This window comes from Macaca thibetana, chromosome 17, assembly GCF_024542745.1.
Source record: "Macaca thibetana thibetana isolate TM-01 chromosome 17, ASM2454274v1, whole genome shotgun sequence".
NCBI lineage: Eukaryota > Metazoa > Chordata > Mammalia > Primates > Cercopithecidae > Macaca > Macaca thibetana.
In genome coordinates, this window is record NC_065594.1 from 89,847,571 (window position 1) to 89,869,747 (window position 22,177).

The window sequence follows — 22,177 nt, forward strand, 5'->3', positions numbered from 1 at the left end:
CATTCTCACAGCAACAGTTTTCATGTTTCTGATTCATTTATCCCTAACTCACAAATTAGGGGTTTTTTTGCCCAGGAAACCTTGTAAGCCTTGGTCCTCAGAACCACATTTTAATTTTGACTCTCAAAAAGGGCTCAAGTGCTCATTGTGACCAGAACTCCTCCAGGTTTGAGCAGGTGCTGAGCTGGAGGAGACAAGCCCCTAATTTCTTGGGCTGCCATACATTGTGACAGTCTATCCCTGAGGGTTGCCATTGTGCAGCGACGGGGGCACAACCACTTGGGTCCTGTGGAACTAGAGGTCTGGGGTGTGTCCCTGATGATTACAAAAGCATCTCTTCTCTCTGCCTGCCTCCTGCCCCTTCACACAGGGTCCAGCTAACATGGCCAAAGAGCAACACAATTTTAAGGCAAAGGACAACATTCTTGCATCATTACAGTTGTGACACACAACATCCTCATCAAAGTGCCAGGAAGTCTTGCATGTTGGAGAAACACATTTGCTGTCCACAGCCTCCCTCCCGTTCCCACATCTGGTATTTCCACATCTGATGGTTTCATCCATCCTAAATCCAAGTGGTATTTCCCATGGCCAGCTTTGCTTAATTCCCAGGGAAGACAGAAGAACCCTGCAAACTCATTTCCTACTGGAGAGATATTTCAAAATTTCCAAAAATTGAAACAATTCAATGTCTGTTAGTCTCATGAATGTACTTTAGAGACACGATGTAGACACAATTTCCTATAAAGGACTCCAGTGTCTTCCTTACATTTACAACTATTTTAACAAAGCTGAATTTGGGAGGCTGAACCATCCCTAAAATAGCAAAGAGGGACATCCTTTTAAATAATTTCTAGTTCAGCACGATAAAAGGCAGAAACTGTTTTCTTCTCGAAGCCTAGGGCTCCATCTTGGAATACGTTAGGAATAGAATTGTGCCCTCAAAAATTACACACTCAAGATGTATTTAATTGTTTTAATATCATTATAATCCCAATATTTTGTAAATTATCCAAGAAGTTGATCTCATTTTAAGAAATAAAGTCATAGTAAAAGAAAGATGTTTTTCAGTCTTCATAGTTTTAAGTACATATGAATATCAATAGCATAATCATGCAACCAGTAGTAAAAGCTAACATTTTTTGAACGCTCATCTGAAGACACAGAGAGGCACAACAGTTTTTCCTCTGCACTCACAAGCTTCTGACACCAGCTGTGTGGGAGGTTTCCCCACATACCAAGTAAGCAATCAGTTCTTCAGGGGAGACCAGCTGGGCTTCCTTTAATTCCACTCAATTCTGATTCCATCTATCTGAAGACAGTATCAGCGCCCACAGATGAAGGCTCAGTCCCACAAGATTGCCCCACTTCAGACCCCATTGCCAGGAATAAATTGTCACCTATTCTTCCGTCCATCGGTTATAAATTGGAATTTCCATGAACCCCGCCTGGGGTTTGATTAATCTGCTAGGAAGGCTCACAGAACTCAGGGAAACCCTTATGTTCACTGATTTATTATAAAGGCTACTGTATTACAAAGGACACAGATGAATAGCCAGAGCATGGAAGAGAGGCACAGCGCAAGGTGTAGGGGAAGGGGCGGAGCTTCCAGCCCTACCAGGGCACGCCACCCTCTAGGAACAGCTCCACATCTTCAGCTGCGGGAAGCTCCCCAAGCCCAGTCTTTTTGGGCTTTCGTGGAAGCCTCCTTACAGGGACATGATTGATTAAATCATTGGCTACTGGTAATTAACTCAACCTCCTACCCCGTCCCTCTCCCCAGAGGTGGTGAGTGGGGCTGAATCCATCCTTTAGCCTGCCTTGGTCTTTCCCAGGGACCAGCCCACCTCTGAAGCTGTGGTGGGGGGTGGGTGGGGCAGCCACCAGTCAATTCATTAACATACAAAGACACTTATCACTTCAGAGATTCCAAAAATTTTAGGAGTTGTATGCCAAGAAACAAGAGGAAGACCAAAGATCTACTTCACAGTATGAAATCTTTATGGCTGTCACTCATTAACCAGTATCACCTGTCTTCCACCTTCACAACACAATAAACGAACACATTATCATCCCTCATGGATAATGGGGAAACTGAGGCACAGAGAAGTTAAGAAGGTTGCCCAAGGTCAAACAGCTAGTTGCTCTTTGGGCAAATAAATTTATTTTTATTAATTTTGTTATTAAAATCCATCATTAAAACGGTCATCAAAAATTCAAATCCATCTCATCTGAATCCAGAGTCCAAAACCATATGATGCCCTTTGCAGAGTCTCAGAACCTAAATGAAAAGATCTGGAGCCAGAAGAGAACAGTGCAAGTGCTAAATTTTCAACATAACATCTATCATACCATTACCAAAATTACTCTCACTTTAATTCGGGCACATGTCCAACTGCAAAGTGTAAGAGCAATCCTAACCACCTGCATATTTCCTAATCCAGAGTAAGCACTGAACACACATTTATTGAACAAATTTTAAATGCCAGAAACGAGATACTGAGCTATCAAACTATTACTTTCCACTTTGTTTTCATCTGAATTCTTACTCTTAATCGTTTTACGTTCATTGATGTGGAAAAAAAATGAAAAGAAAAGAAAGAAATGGGCTTTTGGTTACAAACTGGCTTCTGGCCTAGGACAATACCCAAAGTTATTTATGTTTTAAATAAATGATCTAGTCAAGAGAAAAAAAAATCCATATATCGTAATATATTACTTGATAACCTCCATGAAAAAAGAGAAAATATGATCAACATGAAATAATGAAGAAGTATGAATTATAAAATTTTTTTTAAAGTTTTAAAAGCCTAAATTCCAGAAGAAATAACAATCTTATTATTTTCAAGTATTTGGGAAAACAAAATCTAATTATTATGGAGGCGCCCAATGGCTATTTAGTCAGACTAGACTGGCTTTAACAATTGATAAAAAGCATCTGGCATTAGCATAATGTTTACATGAAAAACATGTTTGTTAGAGATAAGCTAGGGATGAGAAATACTTCAAGAAGATAGCCCACTACATATCCTACATAATAAAAACTGTGTCATCCCCTTTTCCAGAGAATATTATTGATTCTGGACCGGGTTTGTGTATGTACCCGAAATAAATCGGATGCTGAGGCTTAACGAACCATTCCGTGGATGGTATTTTCCCCCATCACTGACCCATTTTCCTGCTTTGGTAAGTTTATCTTCATTGTTTAGGCCATTTCTGGACTAAAATTTAGCAGTTATTTTAAACCACTAACCCTGAAGGATCTTTAATCTCCAGAAACCGGATTTGGTAGTCGTAAGATTCCTCACCAGGAAGCCGAGTGGCTGGGCCTGGAGGAGGTGGGAAGGAGGTAGAGGACCCGTGCTCAGGGTCCTGCGTCCCAGGGCCCACTGACTGGTTCTGCCCTGGGTTGGCCTCTGAGCTAGGGCGCTGAGCGCATCCTGAGCAGGTGTGCGAGCTCACAGGCTCACCACAGAGGATGGCAAAACTCAGACTGAAAGCAGATCAGTTCTGAGAAACCCATGCCAGGCTCCCGAAGAGGGGAGAAGGCCACGGAGGGCAGAGTCTGCTCCAGGCACCGCTGTGCTCACTTGCCATCAGCCCAGCCCTCTCCAGATTCACTCAGGAGCCTCCACTTCAACCTTCTTCCCCCGCCCATCTGACCTTCCAAACTGCACCACACAGCTGGAACCGGGATTGCCGGCAGCAGCAGAAACCAGTGGAAAAAAAGGACAAAGAGAGAACTGGGAGGGCCATGTTACACGCAGGGGTTCAGCCTCAAAGTGAGTGCAAACTAACAGGTGCAGGCCTGCACCTAACGCTGCACAAGCCGCTGCCGCCGCAGTGAAAGAAGTCGGGCTATCAGTAGCCGCAGCCTCACCTGCTAGGAATGCAGATTCTCGGCATACCCCACACCTCCAAAAACAGAAGCTCTGGGGCTGTTTCATGGAGCCCTCCAGCTGATGCTGATGTGAGCTCACGTTGGACAACGGCTGGTGAAGGAGATCCTTGTGTGGGCCTTTCCAGCCCCAAGCAGTCTCGATGTCATTACTTTGCTGTTTATGCTTCTGAATTTGTCTTTAATTTAAGAGTAGTACGTGGCACAAAGCAAGCTGGGTATAACTGCTTGACAGACATTAACTCACTTAATCCTTACATTTGCTCCCTAAGGAAAGCAACTGCCCTCATCCCCATCATACAGATGAGGAAGACCAGGGCCCACACGTTTCCCTGCAGGGCCTGTGACTGGTGCACAAGCAGCGTGTCCCTGGACCATCTCCTCTCTGGATGCAGTTGACGCACTGCCATCGCCTTTCCAAAAAGTTGTGTCCACATCTGACCTGTTAATGCCAGCTTCTTTGAGAAACAGACTTTTCTTTTGCCAGACTAATCGTAGGGTCCTTAGTCTGGTGGCAGCAAGTATGTCACACACAACTCCATATTAATTCTGTAACACTAAAATGGCATTGCATTCTTTAAAAAATTCTAAAATGCAACTCAAAAATTCAAGCTAATGATAAAAGAGAGTTGTTTATATTTTAAAATGACATTTCAAAGCTGCTGCTCTTGGATGATGTGAAAATAAATGCTCCTGTGCTCAGAAATAAAGCATCACTTGCATACAAGGGGAACTGTGGATTTTAAAATAAATTTTGATTATCTTATATTACATAGTAATATATATAAGTAATTATTAGAGATGTAAAAACCAAATCTTCCACCAATTAGATCAGATATTAATATTATTTATTCAACAAATATGAAGGGAAAATACCAAAATGGTCATCATTGGGTTTATCTGTACAACGCTGAAACAAAAACAAATATCGACCTAGTACCTTCAAAAACGCCCCATGTGCTGAATGTGAGTGTTAGGTGAGGTTTATCTGTCTGCAATGAGGATACATGGTATTCTCCTCTGAATGTGCATCATCTGTCATTTTTTTCTGAATGTGGATCATCTCTGGGGATGAGTGTGGCTGCTGGGAAAAGTTTGTGGAAATAGCTTTCAAAACATTGAATTACAGTTAGAACACACTGGGTTTTGTTCTTCACAAAGGAATATCCGTGTTTTCTAAAGCAGAAACTTAATAAAATCTTTAAACAATTTTAATTGTGTCCAATACAGGAATACTGTGCCTCCAGATCTTCTGCTGAATTGGGCAATGTTTATTTAAGTTAGCTGCACTCTCTATGAGTGAATATACAAATGGCTTCCCCAATTGTTGGTGTATTTAGTGAAATGAAAATAGAGCAACTGACATCAAACTGGATGCTTCCAGCTCACAGCCAGTATCTCTAGCTGTGGTCCTTGCTAAAATAAGTGGCCATGGTACACTAAGATATGTATGTACATGTATTACTAAACAATGATAATTTTACAAATGAACAATGTGCTGATTCCAAGAGCAACGGAAGATGAGGAGGTTGAATAGCCCTCCTTTATCAGGTAAGAGGTACAACAACAGATACACAAAAGCCCAAGCGGCCTGGAAAAGATTGCTTTAATATCTGATTTGGACACTTGGCATTTGTCTTGTACCTTAAAGATAACGTGAGCTTTAAAACTCAGAAAAAATAAAATGTTTTTATAGTACTCAGATTAAAAACCAAATCCAGCAAAGCTTCCACAGAGAATATTACTAAACCACGGAATAAACTATTTACATAAAGTGTTCAGCAGTGTACATATTTCCAAGTCATGTTTAGTCTGTGGTGGAATATCTACTCCAAATTCCAAATTAAGGGGAAACACCCTAGTTTGCCCAGATTCATCTTTGTGTTCACTAATAATACCACAGGGGTGGACAGTGTAAGCCAGCAGGCACTCCCTCTAGGACACTCCGGGGGTTGGAGGGGGGACTCCCAAGAGAATGGCAGCTAGAAAATTGAACCAATCACAAGTAATTAATTCCCGATTTCCTCCTCTGTGTTGGGCACTCTCCCAAACATGGTGGGGTGCTTTAAAAAGAAGATTATGTCCTGGCAAGTGTTGGAACCAAGACACAAATGACAATGTAACTCCAAGCCATGTGGCAGCAACCACAACCAGCATTTCTCGAGTTCTTACTTCATGTGTGCATGCTCTCCCTAGACATGGCGATTACCCTCACTGTATGTATTAGAGACTCCAAGCTCAAAGAGATTACACTGCTACTGAATGGCAGAGCAAGAACTGCAATTTAGGCCAGATTTTTTAAAATCCAGATAGTCAACAATATTTCACATTACCACTGTCTGACTCGAGAGGGGACTGCATGGAAAAGGGGCAGGCTGAGAACTGTTTTAGGAGCTTCAGTGGAATGCATGCAAGCCGAGGGAAGACAAGAGGACACTGCAGGCCGGGGAGCAGGAGAAGATGAAACAGCTTCTGTGGAACGCAGAGATGAGTCCTTCCTTACAGTAACCAAAGCCGTATGTCGAGGAGTAGCAAGGAATGAGGCCAGAAAAATTTGCAGATCCGTACCACAAAGGGAATGCACAGCCAAGCCCAAAAGAGGTGGAGCCCCAGTGAGACAGTAGGTGGCCATCGGCCACCAAGATACTGAACCAGCAAGTCTATGGCCATAACTGAGGGAATTGAAGGCAATTAGCCTCTCACACCCTGAGGGATGGGCTGGAGAGCAGGAGAGCTGGGAGGAGGGGCAGGGCCACCAGGGTTCGGTGGTGATCCTGGCACAAGGCAAAGAGAGCTGGAAAGGAGTCCCAGCCATGGGAAGAGAGTCCCAGCCATGGGAAGGGAAAGCTACGGGTGCCTCTGGGAAGCATCCAGAAAGAAGAAGTGGGAGACTCTGTGACTGAGCAGACACGGAGGATAAAAAGGAAAGGCTAAAGCCTCATAGTCTCTGGGCTCTGTATCCAGAAACATCAGGGGGCACACCAGGACCAAAATGGCAGAGTTGGGAAGGGTGGTCAGTCTGCGTAAAAGATGAGTTCAGTCCCGAACATATTTGCTCGGTTTGAGATCAAAGCAAGACAGCCAAGGGGAGGTGTCGCATGGAAATGTGAAGACATTGACCTGGAGTTCAAGAAAGAGGTCTGGAGTCCCCTTCAGGGAGTAATGGTGCATCATGGAGCAGATCCCCGGTGGAAGTTAGAGAGTGCAAAGAACAAAGAGAAGCACGCAGGGCTGCCCCTGTGGCTCACCCACACTGAGGGGCATGGGAAGAGGAAGAAGACAGAAGCAGAGACACGGAAAGAGCGCCAGGAGGGACCCACGTCCCAGAGTTAGGACGAGGAGAACAATGGAGGGAAACGAGGCTGGAACCAGCTCACTGTGTACCATACTATCAAAGTCTTCACCCCAAAGTCATTCCTACAGTGTCAAAAGCCTCAGAAGAAACTCACCATTAAAACATGTTCTGGTTTATATCCCTTTTCATTGTATGCATAAGAATGGTAGGAATATGTCTTTTGTATTGTTCTATAGTTGACATTTTTTCATGGTTGTTTAATAATAGCAGGAAGAACAATGCTCTAACATTATTTTAGGTATTCTATTGTTGCTTGAGCTGACTCTAGCTCAAGAACTCAAAATACCAAACCTCCTTGTGAGACATTTTAATGAGGTTAATCCTTCTTCAATTTGGGGAACAATTATTATAACAAATATCATAGAATTCATCAAAACCGCTGTTGTCATTTATTCACTTCTTGATGTTCTTCCACTGTCTACAAAGTTTTGTCTTAGATCATCACTGGTGGGTTCCATTTGTCTGCAAAACCTTCACCAGCTCTTAACTAAATAACTGAACTTGTTATGACTATCCTTGCCAGTTCTCAGAAATTTGCCAACAGTCTTGTTAATGAATAATGTAGGGTTCTGTGAATTCCCTCATGGCCTGGCCCAAGTAAGGGTAGGTTTTCTGGGTCAGTTCCTAAAGGCACTCCTGACTAGAATCAGTCATCCATGCCGCAACTTTCCAAACATCCCCTGCCTGCCTACCTGCCACCTCCGAGAAAAGGGACAGGACCACATACTGGGGCCTCAGTTGGAGCTGGGAGCTCTTTTTTATCACTGGTCTCCTAAACCCTACCCTTCCAATTCTTTCCACCCCTCTGAGAGCAAAGTTCAGCCACCAAGATTGTTAACCATAGAAACAATGACATCTTGGCATCTCAAAGGAGCAAACTTGAAGGTCATCTTTCAGTGCAAAGACCCTTAGACTTGAGAGTGGACAGGCAGAATGGCCATGCCTTCTGTGGACAGTACACCATCACAGCGCACATGGAAATGACATGCTGGTGTATAGTTCCTATTTCTCTCTCATATCTCAGAGGCAGAAGGTCCTCCCAGAAGTTTCCTCTGAGTTCCTCAAAGCTGCATTCGGTGTTCCTATAGCCCTTCGATTCCCTTGATTGTGACATTTACCAGCCTGAGTTAGACTTGTCTGTTTCTTTTCCAGTATTTCTCACTAGACCTTCCTGCGGACAGAGAGTGGGGGTGAGTCCCTGCCGCATGGCCAGCACCTGGCAAGGTCATGGCAGGAAGGAGGTGTTCCAGATGCACGTGTGGAATGAAGGAAGGCACAAACGGGTCCGTGTGAGGACGGAACAGATCTGTCAGGGAAACTGAGGTATAGAGTTCGATGAGTACCTCCAAATCCTCTGCTTTTTAAAGCAGGTATAAATGTAAGATCCTCTGGTGCCTAAAGCACACTCATTCTGTGTACCTGTAACTATTAATAATGCATAGCACTGGTAATTCCGTGAATCTAGTCAGAGCATATGAACACTGTGTCTTCTGGTTGGTCTTAAAGTTATGTCCCTTCACCCTAGTCCAATTCCATCTATTAATAAACAGCTTGCAGACGTAAGGAATAGCTTCACCGGTATCACTCCTGAGATCCTGGGCAATGCTGCTCTTCTTGGGACTGATTCAGAAAACAGCCTTCTCATCTAAACTACATTTCCAGTAGAACATGGTCCATACTTATATGGAAATGAAATCTCACTTAGTTTGAACTCTAGGTCATTCAGTCCCAGAGGTGGTGACTAATGGTCAGGAGATGACAATATTGCTGGACAAGCATCACCACACTGAGGGGAAAGTTCACATTTCTAATCCTGAGAAATAATCTGTTAAGAAGCATCACACAGAACCAGCTAGAGGGGAGTGTGAAGGCTGCTGAAGGAAGGGTTCATTCCACCCAGTGCAACTGTGTGACTAAGAGCAGAGGGTGCTCGCCATCAGAACACTACTGGCACGTGTTTGTCTGGAGCCTGCAAGCTATTCCTCCTTTCTTGCTAAAGAAAAGTGGAGGAAGGGAGGAGCGGGGAGTAGAGTGGTAGGTTCAGCATGGGATGAAATCAATGGTTTAGAAAATCCACCCATGAGTACATAAACAATATGACCATAGCAGATACAGCAAATACAAAATTAAACAGCCTTTCATGAAGAAAAAACAGTAAGTGCAATTCATGCCTGGCACACAGCAGGTGATGTCTGGATGTACAAATGCAGGTGAAGTTTGATTCAGACAGTGCAAAGGAGAGGTAAGCCAACAGTCACTTCCACTGGCTTCTGAATTAGGATCTGATCAAATCCTCAGCATCTTATCGTTCAAAATGTACTTTTAAATTATGTTTTGCTTGGATCAGTGTTGAAGCTATTTCAGTGTTATGGTATATCTAACAGCTGATTTTGGAAGGAGGTAAGCCAAAATGTTCTTGATGGCATGAAAAGTGAGACAAATTTTAAAATTAGGCAGATTCAGTTTTTAAGTGATTTTCTTGTATACCCATACGTCATCTGCACATTAAGCACTTTTCTCTAATTAAACCAGGGAAAATACAGAGTAACAATAATATCTGTGAGGTCAGCTGTGATCAGAACTGCCCACATGCTGCATCTCTTAAAAAACAGTCCATGGCACCTCAAGGGACACCGCAAAGCCAGTGGCCGGGAATCTAATTGAGCTTTAGGAAATGATTAAAGGGAAGTAAAATTATCTCCAACTCAACATTAACGCATTTGATTTCCCGGGTGAGAACAGGATTTGCGTAACTGAGTGGTTCTTTCTTTCTACAGTCCTGAATGTTTGGAAAGTCAGCTCTTACAGTTAGCTTTGCTTTGCTAACATTATCCATCAGAAAATCGAAATGCAAACGGCTCCTATTTCCCAGTGAAGAACTTTCTCTGATTTACCTTACCATCATCAGGCTTCACCATCTCGAACCTTGGAAGCGTTCAATCTTTTGGTCAATATTTCTAGACCAAAATAAAGTGCTCTCAAGCCTGCTCTCTGGAAAGTTTTGTTATCTCTACCAAAGTGTGTTTAAATAACCGACTATGAAATTTGGGGAGACTGGGCTGGGAGGAACAATCTCAAGTTAATTGCTGATGTAATGTAAAAGCCCCCAATGGAGAAGTTGCCTCCAGGGAGACAAGCTCTCAATTAGGAGATGTGTGTGTAGTTCTCTCTGGCATGTAACAGTTAACAATTTCTATACAGTTAGGTGAATTTAGTGAATATCATTCTTGCAGGAGAGAAGAAAAAAATTTTTTAAAAAGGAAAACAAAGAACAAGATTAAGAACGGTAAAATAATAAGTATGGAAAATCTGGTAAGTAGCAAAAATCATTTTTAAGCATTTGAGGGAGAAACTGCAAAATGTGTTCAGAAGCCACACCTTCCGGGCTGTGGGACTGCATGGCTGTGACACTGAGCAACAGCTGAAGTCTTTACTCTCTCGGAGGGGAAGGAAAAAAGGAAACAACAGTCAGTCCAGGCTTGTCCACGGCTGGAAGCCTCGACTCCTGCAAACCGATCTCCCAGATCCTTTCTGGGCAAGCACATAACCAGAGGAAATGAAAACTAGAAAAACAATTTGTGCATGGAACAATGACACGGAGTTTCACTTTGGTTTCATGCTCAAATATGAATGTGGCTATAATTTTTTTAAAAATGTATTAATAGAAGGCAACGAGTTGAGGATGGTGGCTTCTTCAAGCGGGGCGTCCAGAAGAGCCCTACTTCTGCCTTGGAGCGCGCCTTAGGCAGCAGTCGTGGGAAAGCTCAGATACAGCTGTTTCCAGGCAAAGGGCCCAGAGCTTTTCAGCCTCAGCCACCAGGGTCTCCAGACAAGGAGAAATACACCCAAAGCTGCTCCCAGGCGCTAGGAGCTTGGAGCTCCCAATGTGGGTCTCTGAGCAGCGCGAGGTGGGCGCTCCCGCCCCTCCCGCCCCCAACTCCCTCGCGCACCCGGGACGGGTGAAGGCGCCCAGTCGCCGAGCATCACCGCGACGCGGGTTCAAATCCCTCTCCCCGCCACAGCGCGGGCTGTTTCTCCTCCTTTCCCCGGAGGAGTTCCCTAACTCTCCAGTACCCATACCATAACAAAGGAGGCTCGGTCCCCCAATGCGCGATCGTAGCCTACAGGGACCCCCAGCGAGCACCGGCCCAGAGAATGCACCTGGTCGTGCCACGCGCGACCGCCGAGGGGCAGGCGGACGGCTCCTGGCGCGGACAAAGGGGCCTCTCGGGGCGCCCAGGCTCGGGGCGGGACGCGGGGAGCGGAGCTGGCCGGGGACTCACCTTCGCAGCGGCCCGGCTGTGCTCCTCGTGGAGCAGAAGGGCGGCGGGCAGCAGCAGCAGCCAGACGCTGAGCCGGGGCCCCATGGTGGCGCGCCCGAGGCGGCGGGGGACGGCGGGGGACGGCTGCCGGGCGTGCGGGGGCCGCGGCGGGCAGCTAGCTCTCGGAAGGCCGGACTTCCAGCGCTGCGCACCGTCCCGGGTGCGGCGGCTCCAAGCGGAGACCTGAGCGCGGCGGGCCGAGCTCCCCAATTTGTTGGCGCTGCCCCCTCCCCCCGGCGGTGCGCGGGCGGCGCCTCAAAGGGGAGGACCCTGCGGCGCGGGTAAGAGGCGGCGGGAGCGCGCGGCTCGGGAGTGTGGCCGCTGTGCGCCGGGACACCAGGGCTCCGCGCTCCGCACTCAGAGGCTCCCGCGTCCCAACCCGCGCGCTCGAGGATCCAGGCCGAGGACCGAGAGGGGCCGCCTGAGCCCCCGGGGCCGCCGCCCAGGGAGTCCAGCAAGGCCGGCCGCCCTGCCGGTGTGCCGCCGGCGGGTGCTTCTGGAAGGGCCAATGCGCGCGGGCAGCAGCCCCTGAAGCCGACCCCGAGGTGAGAGCGACCCCCGAGCGGCGCCCAGACCCTAGCCCGAGAGCACCGGCTTGGAGCGCCCTGTGCAGGCTAGGGCTGCACGCTCTCGTGCTTGGGAGTAGAACGGGGGAGGGTGGGGGAGCGGAGACCGAGCTCCTCGGCCAAGCAGCACCCACCGGGGCCTAACGGGAGGCTCTCCTTCTTTCCGGGTCGTGGGGGGAACGGCCCTCTGGTCACGCCTGCATGCGGGGGGCGCACCGCGCAGTCTCCGCGTCTCGCGGACGGATACCAGCGGTGAGGATGGGCTGCGTCCCTCGTCCTGCGCTAAACTCGCTTTGTTTCTCGCCTCTAGGCTAAGAGGGACTGACCCGGGCCCAGAGTGGACAAACCGCCAGCATGGGGAGAGACCAGCGCGCGGTGGCCGGCCCTGCCCTACGGCGGTAAGCGACTTTCTGCCTGGTCCCCGTGGGTCCCCCGCGCATGGACCTTCCCTGTAACTCTCGGGGACGGACAAGCCGGGCCCGCACGCTCACGTGCCTCTTTCTCCCTTTCTCGTGCAGGTGGCTGCTGCTGGGGACAGTGACCGTGGGGTTCCTTGCCCAGGGCGTCTTGGCGGTAAGTCCTGGCTCCCGCTCCACGCGCTTGGACTTGCGCGCCCGAGAATGGTTGGGACGTTTGAGTGGCCGTGGAGAAGGCAGCTCGTCCGTGCGCTCCCGAGTGTGTGTGTGAGTGTGGGTGTTCGCCAGCCTGCCCACCCAGGTTCTGAGAAAGCTTGCTCTTCCCTCCTCGTGCTTTCCACCTTTCCTTCCCGTGGGTTCCCCGCGTCAATCCTGTGCTTTGCAGGCATCGGCCCTTTCAGGGGAGCTGAGAACTTAAAATGTAGCCTGAGGCACCGTTTTCGTTGCTTTGGGAAAAGCCGCAGCCGTAGAGGCCAGGAAAGAATGTCAGTCACTTGGCAGTGAGACGCCAGGCTTCGGGCGAAAAATGTTTTCCTGGAACTCGGGAGCTGGTGGGGAGGCTCTGTCACGGGCTGAGGGTTTTTTGTGTTTTTAAATGGGAGTCTCTGGGTAAAGGGGCGGGGCGAGGAGGCGAACAAGACAACCTTAGTGTTGTTTGAATCGAACCATTGCGAGGGAACAATGGCAGAAAAACCGCGTTTTCTCCCAAGTCCTGTTCCGGCCCTGGAAGATCTGCTCCGGGCGCCACTCTGGGCCCCTGTTCGCGGAGCCTGCCCCTCCACGCCGGCCATGCACAGCCCTGCCGTTACCGTGGGTGCAGCTGGCCACTGCACTGCGAGAGGCTTTGTACATTTTATGCGTTTCGTTTAAAGAATAGGAGCCACTTTTACCGAGCTTTATGTAACCATGGCTTAAATGAACAGGTTTGCTGGGTGAATTTAGTGCAGTACTCGAATGTTTAGACAGGATCTGAAAGTGTAGGGAGCTTTCGGAGATGTCCGCTGCCCCTCCTCGCCTTACTGTGGCCTATGGAGTAGCTCTGCCTGTGGCAGCCAGGGCCCAGGTAGATTCCTCCTGGGAGCGACCCCTCCCCTCCTCAGCGCGCACCGTGCCAGAGCAGCACGCAGGTACTAAGGGGAAAGGTGTTCGTGATTTCATTTGAATTCTGTTGTTTTTACATCGTTCTGCCCCAATGGAAAACAAACCAGGATTTTAAGGGCAGTGAGTGATGAGGAGCTACTCCCACTCGGGAAAGAGCTGCTAACTTTACTTTTCCGCTGCTGTTGGCTCCGGTTCAAAGCCCAGGTTGGGAAGTAAGAGGAGGACTCGGAGACTTTGACCAGAGCACTCCAGGCCAAAGTTTTCTTCCAGTTCAGTTGTGTCTCTCCGTCCCAGCCCCGACTTAAGATCAGAACCTAGATATTTGAAGTAGCCCAGTGACCCTGTGAATTCTAATGCACATGTCTGTGATGCGTGTAAGACTTGTCTCAGATTTATGAACCAGAAGCAGTGCATGCACGCGCACGCACACACTCTCAAAGAAGGGGGCGATCCATAGAAAATACCAAATCGGGCTGTGTGTGCTTTGGTTGTACTGACACCCGCATCCCTTTGTCCGCTAGAGCCGCTTTTATAATTTCCATATGTTCGTGCCTAAGGATGGTGGGAGTCCCAGGAATTCTTTTGTGAACTCATCCTAAAATTGGTGGAAAGACCACCGACCACCTAGGTCTTCAAAAAACCTAGGTATTAGCCTGGGCGCGGCGGCTCGCGCCTATAATCTTAGCACTTTGGGAGGCTGAGGCCTGCGGATTGCCTGAGCTCAGGAGTTCGAGACCATCCTGGAGGAAACACGGTAAAACCCTTTATCTACTAAAATACAAAAAATTAGCCAGGCATGGTGGTGCGTGCCTGTAATTCCAGCTACTCAGGAGGCTGAGGCACAAGAATTCCTTGAACCCAGGAGACGGAGGTTACAGGGAGTCGAAGTAGCCCCACTGCACTCCAGTCTGGGAGACGGAGCAAGACTCTGTCTAAAAACAGAACAAAACAAAACAAAAAAAGAAATAACAACAAGAAAAAACCCTAGGTACTAAACATAGCTCTGCCCTAATTTCTTAAATCCAGAGCCTCAGTTTCCATACTCTGAAGAAGTACGGCTTCTTACAGAGGCCAAGTACCCTAAGGCAGGTAGGACACCTCTGTGCCTCCCCAAAACCTCATCAATGCTGCAGGCTCACCCTCAGTCTCTTTGACTCTTTGATCTTGGGATAGGACCAAGAACATTGATTGCCCAGCAGAGCTTCTCAAAGTGCAGGCGCCTTAGAACCCCAGACGTAAATCACCTGGAAAGGCTTGTTAAGAAGTCAGGTCCCCATCTCAGACCTTCTGGTCAGACATTCCGGGGTGGAGTCCAGGACTCCGCCTTCCCACATAATACCGGAATCTGGGAACCACTGAGCTAGAGTACTGGGTTGAGAGGCAGTTGAGATTACTTGCCAATTCACTTCATTTCCCTGGGATTTAGATTCTAACTCAACAAATAAAAATAGATCTTTTTAATCATTTTACTAGGGACCTACTAATATGTGTTGTTAAGAGACTTGTAGTTTGTTATGTTCAACAAGGGGCCGGTCTTCTGCTTACTTATTTGGTAACCACTGGCTTTAATGGCTGTTTCTCATGAAATAATGTTTCAATTTTCGACTGTATTGTATCAATTAAGAAAACTTAAAGATTTTTCTTAATTATGGCAAGGACTCTTTCCTGGGTAGGTCAGTTCAGGAAAAAGGGCTGCCCCCGGGTCCTTGAAAAGTTTTGTTTCAGAAGAGCTAGGATGGGTAGTGAAGAGCCTGGGTGATTACTTATTGGGCACTTCCTGTGTGCCAATTACTCTGTACTAATGCTTCTGATCCTCACAAGAAAGCACACTGATGAGCTAGGTAACTATTATTACCCCCATTTTACAGGTGAGAAAAGGCACAAAGGGTTTGCAGCCCTTGCCCAAGGTTCCTGTCTTTGTAACTGAATGAAACGGGTTAGAACTCAGGCCTCTTCCTCCATACTGAGCTTCCCAGGGCCTGAAAGGTGGCCGGGAGTTTGGCACTCCTGAATTTCAGTCTTTGAGTCTCCTGGGGTGTGGGTGCTTTCTCCTTGGTCTTGACCTTGGACTAAGTGCAGCCGGCACTGATTCCTAGGAAGGAGGCTCTCCCCCTCCTTCCTCCTCTGCTTCTCCCACTCTGAGCATCAGGGGCACCGAGTGAAGGAGAGAAGCAAGACCTTTCCCAAAGGGAGGAAAGGAAGCTGAAATCCCACGGGGCAGCCTGGGCTCTGGACTCAGTGTGAACCCAGGTGCTTTGTGTGGGCACCTCAGGACACACTCCCGGCTGTCCAAGGTGCCTTTTCTAAAGGTGCCCTTGTTTGAATGCAGTGCCAAGATGCACAGAGTGCCTTCGTGTAAGGCAGTGTGACACAGGGGTCCCATCCCAGACTAGAGGCAGGTGACGGGGTGCAGTTCTCAGTTTGGTGGGCAACTGAGGGGCTGCCGCCTAGGGTGGGTACTCACCAAGCCTCTGCATCCTAGTTCTCTCCCCCAAAACAGAGGTGTTACTCATCCCACCCACCTCATAGATGGGAGTGCCGTGAGGTGTGTGGGTGCATGTGAAGTGCCTTGAGGGTCTGGCACAGCCCGGGAGCCAGGAGGTATCCCCTGGGCCTGTTTAAGGGACATCCCCTCGGCTGCCTGTTCTAACCTTCATGGAGGCTTAAAAGCACTCACTGTAGCCGCTGTGAGCATTGTCACTTATCTCCAGAGGCTGGCAGCAGCCTGAGGGATCAAATATGCAGCCGGCTGGGCGGTCACCTGAGGACCTCTGCCCGCAACCTGGGGCCACAAAGACGTGGGTTCACATAGGTATCAGTGCGGGGCCCCTGCCTGCCGCTTAGTTTCCAGGCTGTCCTCGGGGCTCCAGCCCCCGGAAATTCGCCTGACCTTCCTGTTGGTTGCCACCACCTTCCTTGCCCTCCAAGCCAGCAGCTGCGGTGGCAAGTCCTTTCCGCAGACTTTGGAACAGGGAAGAGATGTTCAGTGCCGCATGAGGCCCAGAGCTTTCTGTAAGGATCAGGAAGGACAGTTCTTTCCTACGTTTCCTGGAGCTGAAGCTCTATTGCTCAAAAGATGGCCCTCTGAGAAGAGAAAAGCACGGATTCCTCCTCTGCTCGTGGATAAACGAGCGTATCTCAGCTCTCTGGAGGCTAGTCTTCCTCTGGGGGTGGCTTGCAGGACTTGGCCACGATAAATAATAGCAGAGATTTGTCAACAGCATCCCAGAACGAGAGGTGGGTAGGAATGGCAAACTGGAAAGCGCAGGAGAGGAGAGAGGCTTTGTGCGACCAGGAGGCTATGTTTACCATCAGAGAGAGAGGTGAAGATCAAGGAAAAGGTTCTAGAATAGAAAAAAAATTTTGCTGAAATAATAAAAATCAAAGGACTGTGTTTAATTGTGTTTCTGGGGAGAGGGAAAGAAAACGAGTGTGTAGTTTAAATAATAGAGAAACTCAAGGGAAAAGCTAAGTGCCATGGAGATTTAACTTTTCAACACTGTTGATAATGTAATGAAGAGATCACCACCTGGAAAGTGGTTTGGGAATGTCTCATTCTTTTTATCTGAAGAAGAATGTTTCTCTTTGATTAGAGGGTTAGAGAAAGCTCTGAAACTGGCCTCTTGCTTTGTGTCTGCTGGTGTCTGCTTGTGTGATCACTGCTGAAGGTGGGAGGCAGCGTCTGCAACCCCCGGCCTTGGCTGATTCAGCTTGTGAATCAGGGACCAGGAACGACGCAATAGTCTTGAGAGGCCATAAAGTCTAATCCAGGCTGTTGCTAACCAGGTTCTGACTTCAGGGCAAGACACTTCACGTGCTTTGGCTCTGGAGCCTGGAAGAGAATGTTGTGTGGTATGGATCTCTCAGGTGATCAAGATACCAAGAGTAAGTTAGAGAGTCAGCGGTGAGGGCTGGGCTGTGCAGGTGTGCTAAGACCTGTGAGGGTGAGCTGAGGTCTCCGCTGTGATGCTGGGGATAGAAAGCCCTTCCAGATACGCTCCAGAATAGAATTTATCCGGCCTGCACCAGGACCTCGCTTAGAAATCAATATGCCACATGGGACTTTTTATCTTCATGGTGTCAAGAAGCTTCTGGAATCCAGTAAATATGTGACACGTCTCAGTTGAGATGAGAGAAAGGACAGAGTTCCTGGATAGTCCCCTCTTGATGTTTCCCTTTGGTGGCCACCCCCTTCAGTTAATGAGACCCTCTCAGGACAGGTGATGGCCTAACTGACTCACTGCTCTTGAGTTCATCGGTGACTCTGGAGGACTGTAATTTTTATTTTGGTTACCCATGAAAGAAGAAGGCAGTGTCTAATTTTAGGGAGACTTCATGGGTGTCTCCAGTCCTGTTGATGTGGTCAGAGAGTGAATTTCAAAGGAAGTGCGAGCAGCCCATATCCACCCAGCAGGCTCCTACCCAGGTGCTGGGTTCTAGCCCCTCCCCTGTCTCCTGAGCTCCTGGCTGGCTCCTGAGTGCTCTGCTTCAATGTCTTCTGTTGCCTTGGATGAGGCTGGCTTTTGAAGCAACAAGCTTTTTGGTAAAACCTGTTCCTTTTAAGTGCAGTGTGGTATCCTGGGGCGGGTCCTGGGACAGAAAAACTACACTAGTGGAAAAACTGGTGAGATTCCAGTGGAGTCTGCAGTTCAATGTGATAATGTTAATTTCTGTACCAGTGTTAATTTCTTAGTTTTTACAAAAATGTGCCATAGTTTCATAAAATGTCAATATGACATCATGATGTCTGGGTGCAGGGTACACAGGGACTCTCTGTACTCTCTTTGCAACTCTTCTGCAAATGTCAATTGCTTCAGAATTTTAAAATGCTCCCAGAAGTCATCAGCCAGTCACATTTGGTGTGCATGAGTCAGATGGACAAGTGCGTGGAGAAGGCTGAAAAACAGCCACTCTCGAGTGAGCAGATGTGGGCAGCAAGAGGAAAATGTTGCTCCCATTCTTTTCTCTAATAGAGTAAGTGAACAGAAGTCCCTTTCGCTGAGTGGAAAATACAGGAGAGGTAGACCCAAGCGAAGCCTGAGTAAAGGGATTTTTGTCCCCTGGCCGTGGTTGGAGTCGTCTATGAAGATGAGGAGGTTTCCCTGTGGAGTTTCTCAGCACCGCGTGGGAGGCCCGGTGGAGCTGTCATGGGGCCTCTTCCTCACTGGGGTGGGAAATGGCTGCTCCATTGTTTTCCTGAGCCCAGGATGGAAGGGCAGGCTTGTATTAGAGTGTTGCTGCAAGGACAGAAAACATGACTGTGGAGGAGCCCGGTGCTGCTCATACCCGCTCACCCTTAGGAACGCATCAGGCAGTACCTTCGTGCCCTTCTGGGCAGCACAGAATGGGAGCCCCCTTCCCGCCTGCTTAGGAAACCCCATGGGCCACAGGGACGGGCAGCTGGCAGGTGGCTGGTGGAGGACTTAGGCCGCCTGCACATGTGGCTCCTGAGTGCCCTGCCTCAGTGTCTTCTGTTGCCTTGGATGAGGCTGGCTTTTGAAGCAACAAGCTTTTTGGTAAAACCTGCTCCTTTTGAGTGCAGTGTGGTATCCTGGGGCGGGTCCTGGGACAGAAAAACTACACTAGTGGAAAAACTGGTGAGATTCCAGTGGAGTCTGCAGTTCAATGTGATAATGTTAATTTCTTAGTTTTTACAAAAATGTGCCATAGTTTTGCATTGCTGCAGGCCATGGCGGTGGGATTCGGAGTCCCAGCCTGTCAGTGGCCACAGCTTCTGTGTTAATTAGGGGCCAAGGGAAAGGGGCCCAGAATGAGGATGGCCAGTGGCCAGTGGCGGTTGCCTTGCATGGTTGCCTGTCATCACCCTGCTATTGATAACTGGAAATGAGAAGCATGAGCGGAGCCACCTCTGCCTGACCCCTGCCAGTTCTGCTCTGCACACCCTGACTGCACTCCAGGCCTTCGTCTCTGGGGGATAAGGATGGCCTGTCCCTTTCTACCAGGTGACCCGCAGCAGGTATCACACACCTGCACATGCCTGGAGCCTCTGTCCTTTGCAGTTGAGGCCCATTTCAGGGTCTAGCTAAAGTGTCTTCTCCACGGATAGGATTTTATATTCTTTAGGATCAAGGATTATAAGTCATGATTGTAACTCCCATAGACTTGAAACATTTGTCTTCACCCACCATCCACCTTTTTGTTTGTTTGTTTTTGTTTTTGTTTTTGTTTCTGAGACAGAGTTTCGCTCCATCACCCAGGCTGGAGTGCAGTGGCGTGATCTCGGCTCCCTGCAAACTCTGCCTCCTGGGTTCAAGCAATTCGCCTGCCTCGGCCTTCCAAGTAGCTGGGATTACAGGCACAAGCCACCATTCCCAGCTAATTTGTGTATTTTTAGTAGAGGCGGGTTTTACCATGTTGGCCAGGCTGGTCTCGAACTCCTAACCTCAGGTGATCCACCCGCCTTAGCCTCCCAAAGTGCTGGGATTACAGGCATGAGCCACCACGCCCAGCCATCATCCACTTTTTCTCCAGAAACGTGTCTTCCTTAGCTGACATTGCTGTTCCCACAGTCCAAGTTCGGGGCATCTTGCATCGGCCCTCATGGAATGATTCACGGATACCTTTAACTGCCCGAGGCCTGGAATACAGTGGGCCGTCAACAGAACTTGTTACATAAATAAATGCAGTTAGTTGGCAGCAATGCAAGCAAATCCTTTGGATGAGGAGTACAGTCATGGAACTATTAATAAAAGATGAGATTAAAATGTATTTATTCTTACTGTGGGTTTTTTTCCCCAAATTATCTGCTTTCTCCCACTGGATAAAACTAGCTGTATATGATGATAAAGGGATAGTGGATCAGTCTGAAAGATTTGCATTTTTTCCAAGGGATTGTTTCAACCCCACCCATAGAATTCCTGTTTTGTTGCTTTTACCCAGTTCAGTGATCTCCCATGTGGGAATTAGAGAAGAATGTGTGTTTTTTAATTTCATGGACTGATTATCTGGTACCTGGTAGATATTATATAACAATATTTTTCCGCATGTTGAGTGTTTTTGGATCCCTGACTGTGGAGTAATGGGACCCTGTGAGATCCGGGAAAGGGTTTCTGTTCATGCACAGGGTCAAACACACGCCCTGGACTGCGTCAGAAGCTGTGGTTTGTCCGTGAGATAAAGGAGATGCTGATTAGAAGGAGATGCTGGTTAGAAGGAAATGCTGATTAGCAGCCGTGGTGCAGTCATTGCAAGCTGGTGTTGAGGAGTATCGCAGCGACGCGATGGCGCTGGGGCCACCAGCCCAGCTCTCCTTCCCCCTCTGTCCTCCCCGCCTTCCAGTGATACTGGCTCCAGATTGGGTGAAAGGAAGGGGTCCCCTGGGAGATTCTTTGTGGGATCACCAGAACCAAACCTAAGAGAGCATCCCTGAAGATGCTTCCAGCATATTCCAGAACCTCTCGGAGCAGCTGAAACACCCTGGGAAGAAACACGGCAACACCTGTTTGCTGAGCCACTAGGGCTGGAAACTGCTCTAAGCCATGGAGGGTTCACAGCTGGATAAACTGAGGCATGTGCTGGAGGGCACCTGGTAGGGTCGGTAGGAACAAGGTGGGGAGTGAAACCTAGAACTTGATGATTCTAAAACTCTGCTTTTAACCACTGGCTAGCTGAATAAACCCCAGCCACCGAACATATATACACGTCTAAAATACATAAATTGTTGTATATGTAAAACATAGGTATGTGTATTATGTGCAGAAAATGTTATCAATCTACATGGAATATACAGAGATAGATGATAGAGATAAAAGAGAGAACACACACATACGTATGCACCCTGTACTCCCGCACACACAGACACACAGATGCATGCACACATGCACATAGACACACATGCATCCAGCACACACATACAGAAACACACATCCACATATAGACACACACTTACACCCCACATACATACACAGAGATGCACATACACATGCACATAGACACACACGCACATATAGACACACACAACCCACACACACATACAGACACACAGATGCACACACAGACACACACTTGTACCCCCCCACACACACAGACACACAGATGCACACACACACATGCACATACACATGGATGTACACATGCACACACAGAGACACACATGCACATACATACATAGAGACACACTTGTACCCCACACACACACACAGAAACACATGTACACTCGCCTACACACGCATCCTCACACACGCACACACACACACATAGAAACACATGTACACTCACCTACACACACATCCTGTCACACACACACACAGAGACACATGTACACTCACCTACACACACATCCTGTCACACACACACACAGAGACACATGTACACTCACCTACACACACATCCTGTCACACACACACACGGAAACACATGTACACTCACCTACACACACATCCTGTCACACACACACACTTAGAGGATGCTCCTGGTTTCTTTTCTCTGTGGGGACAGCCAAGGCAGAGAGAGACTATGTCTGCCTCTGGGGAGCATCAGACAGACCTGTTTCTTTAGGG

At 48.1% G+C, this 22,177-nt stretch overlaps 2 protein-coding genes across 3 annotated transcripts in view; one reads left to right on the forward strand and one right to left on the reverse strand.

Moving 5' to 3' along the window:
* Positions 1-11,760, reverse strand: part of COL4A1 (collagen type IV alpha 1 chain) — a 153,839-nt gene extending 142,079 nt beyond the window's left edge. The window contains exon 1 of the mRNA XM_050766582.1: positions 11,537-11,760. Within this exon, the coding sequence (XP_050622539.1) occupies positions 11,537-11,620 (84 nt within the window). The 5' untranslated portion in view covers positions 11,621-11,760. The remainder of the gene's footprint in view (positions 1-11,536) is intronic.
* A 281-nt stretch (positions 11,761-12,041) lies between these two features.
* COL4A2 (collagen type IV alpha 2 chain) overlaps positions 12,042-22,177 on the forward strand; it is a 200,362-nt gene continuing 190,226 nt past the window's right edge. The window contains exons 1-3 of one of the 2 annotated variants that reach the window (XM_050766586.1): positions 12,042-12,120; positions 12,452-12,539; positions 12,660-12,714. In XM_050766586.1, the coding sequence (XP_050622543.1) occupies positions 12,496-12,539; positions 12,660-12,714 (99 nt within the window). In that variant the 5' untranslated portion in view covers positions 12,042-12,120; positions 12,452-12,495. Of the gene's footprint in view, positions 12,121-12,382; positions 12,540-12,659; positions 12,715-22,177 lie in introns of those variants that run through there. The other variant, XM_050766585.1, reaches the window with a different exon arrangement.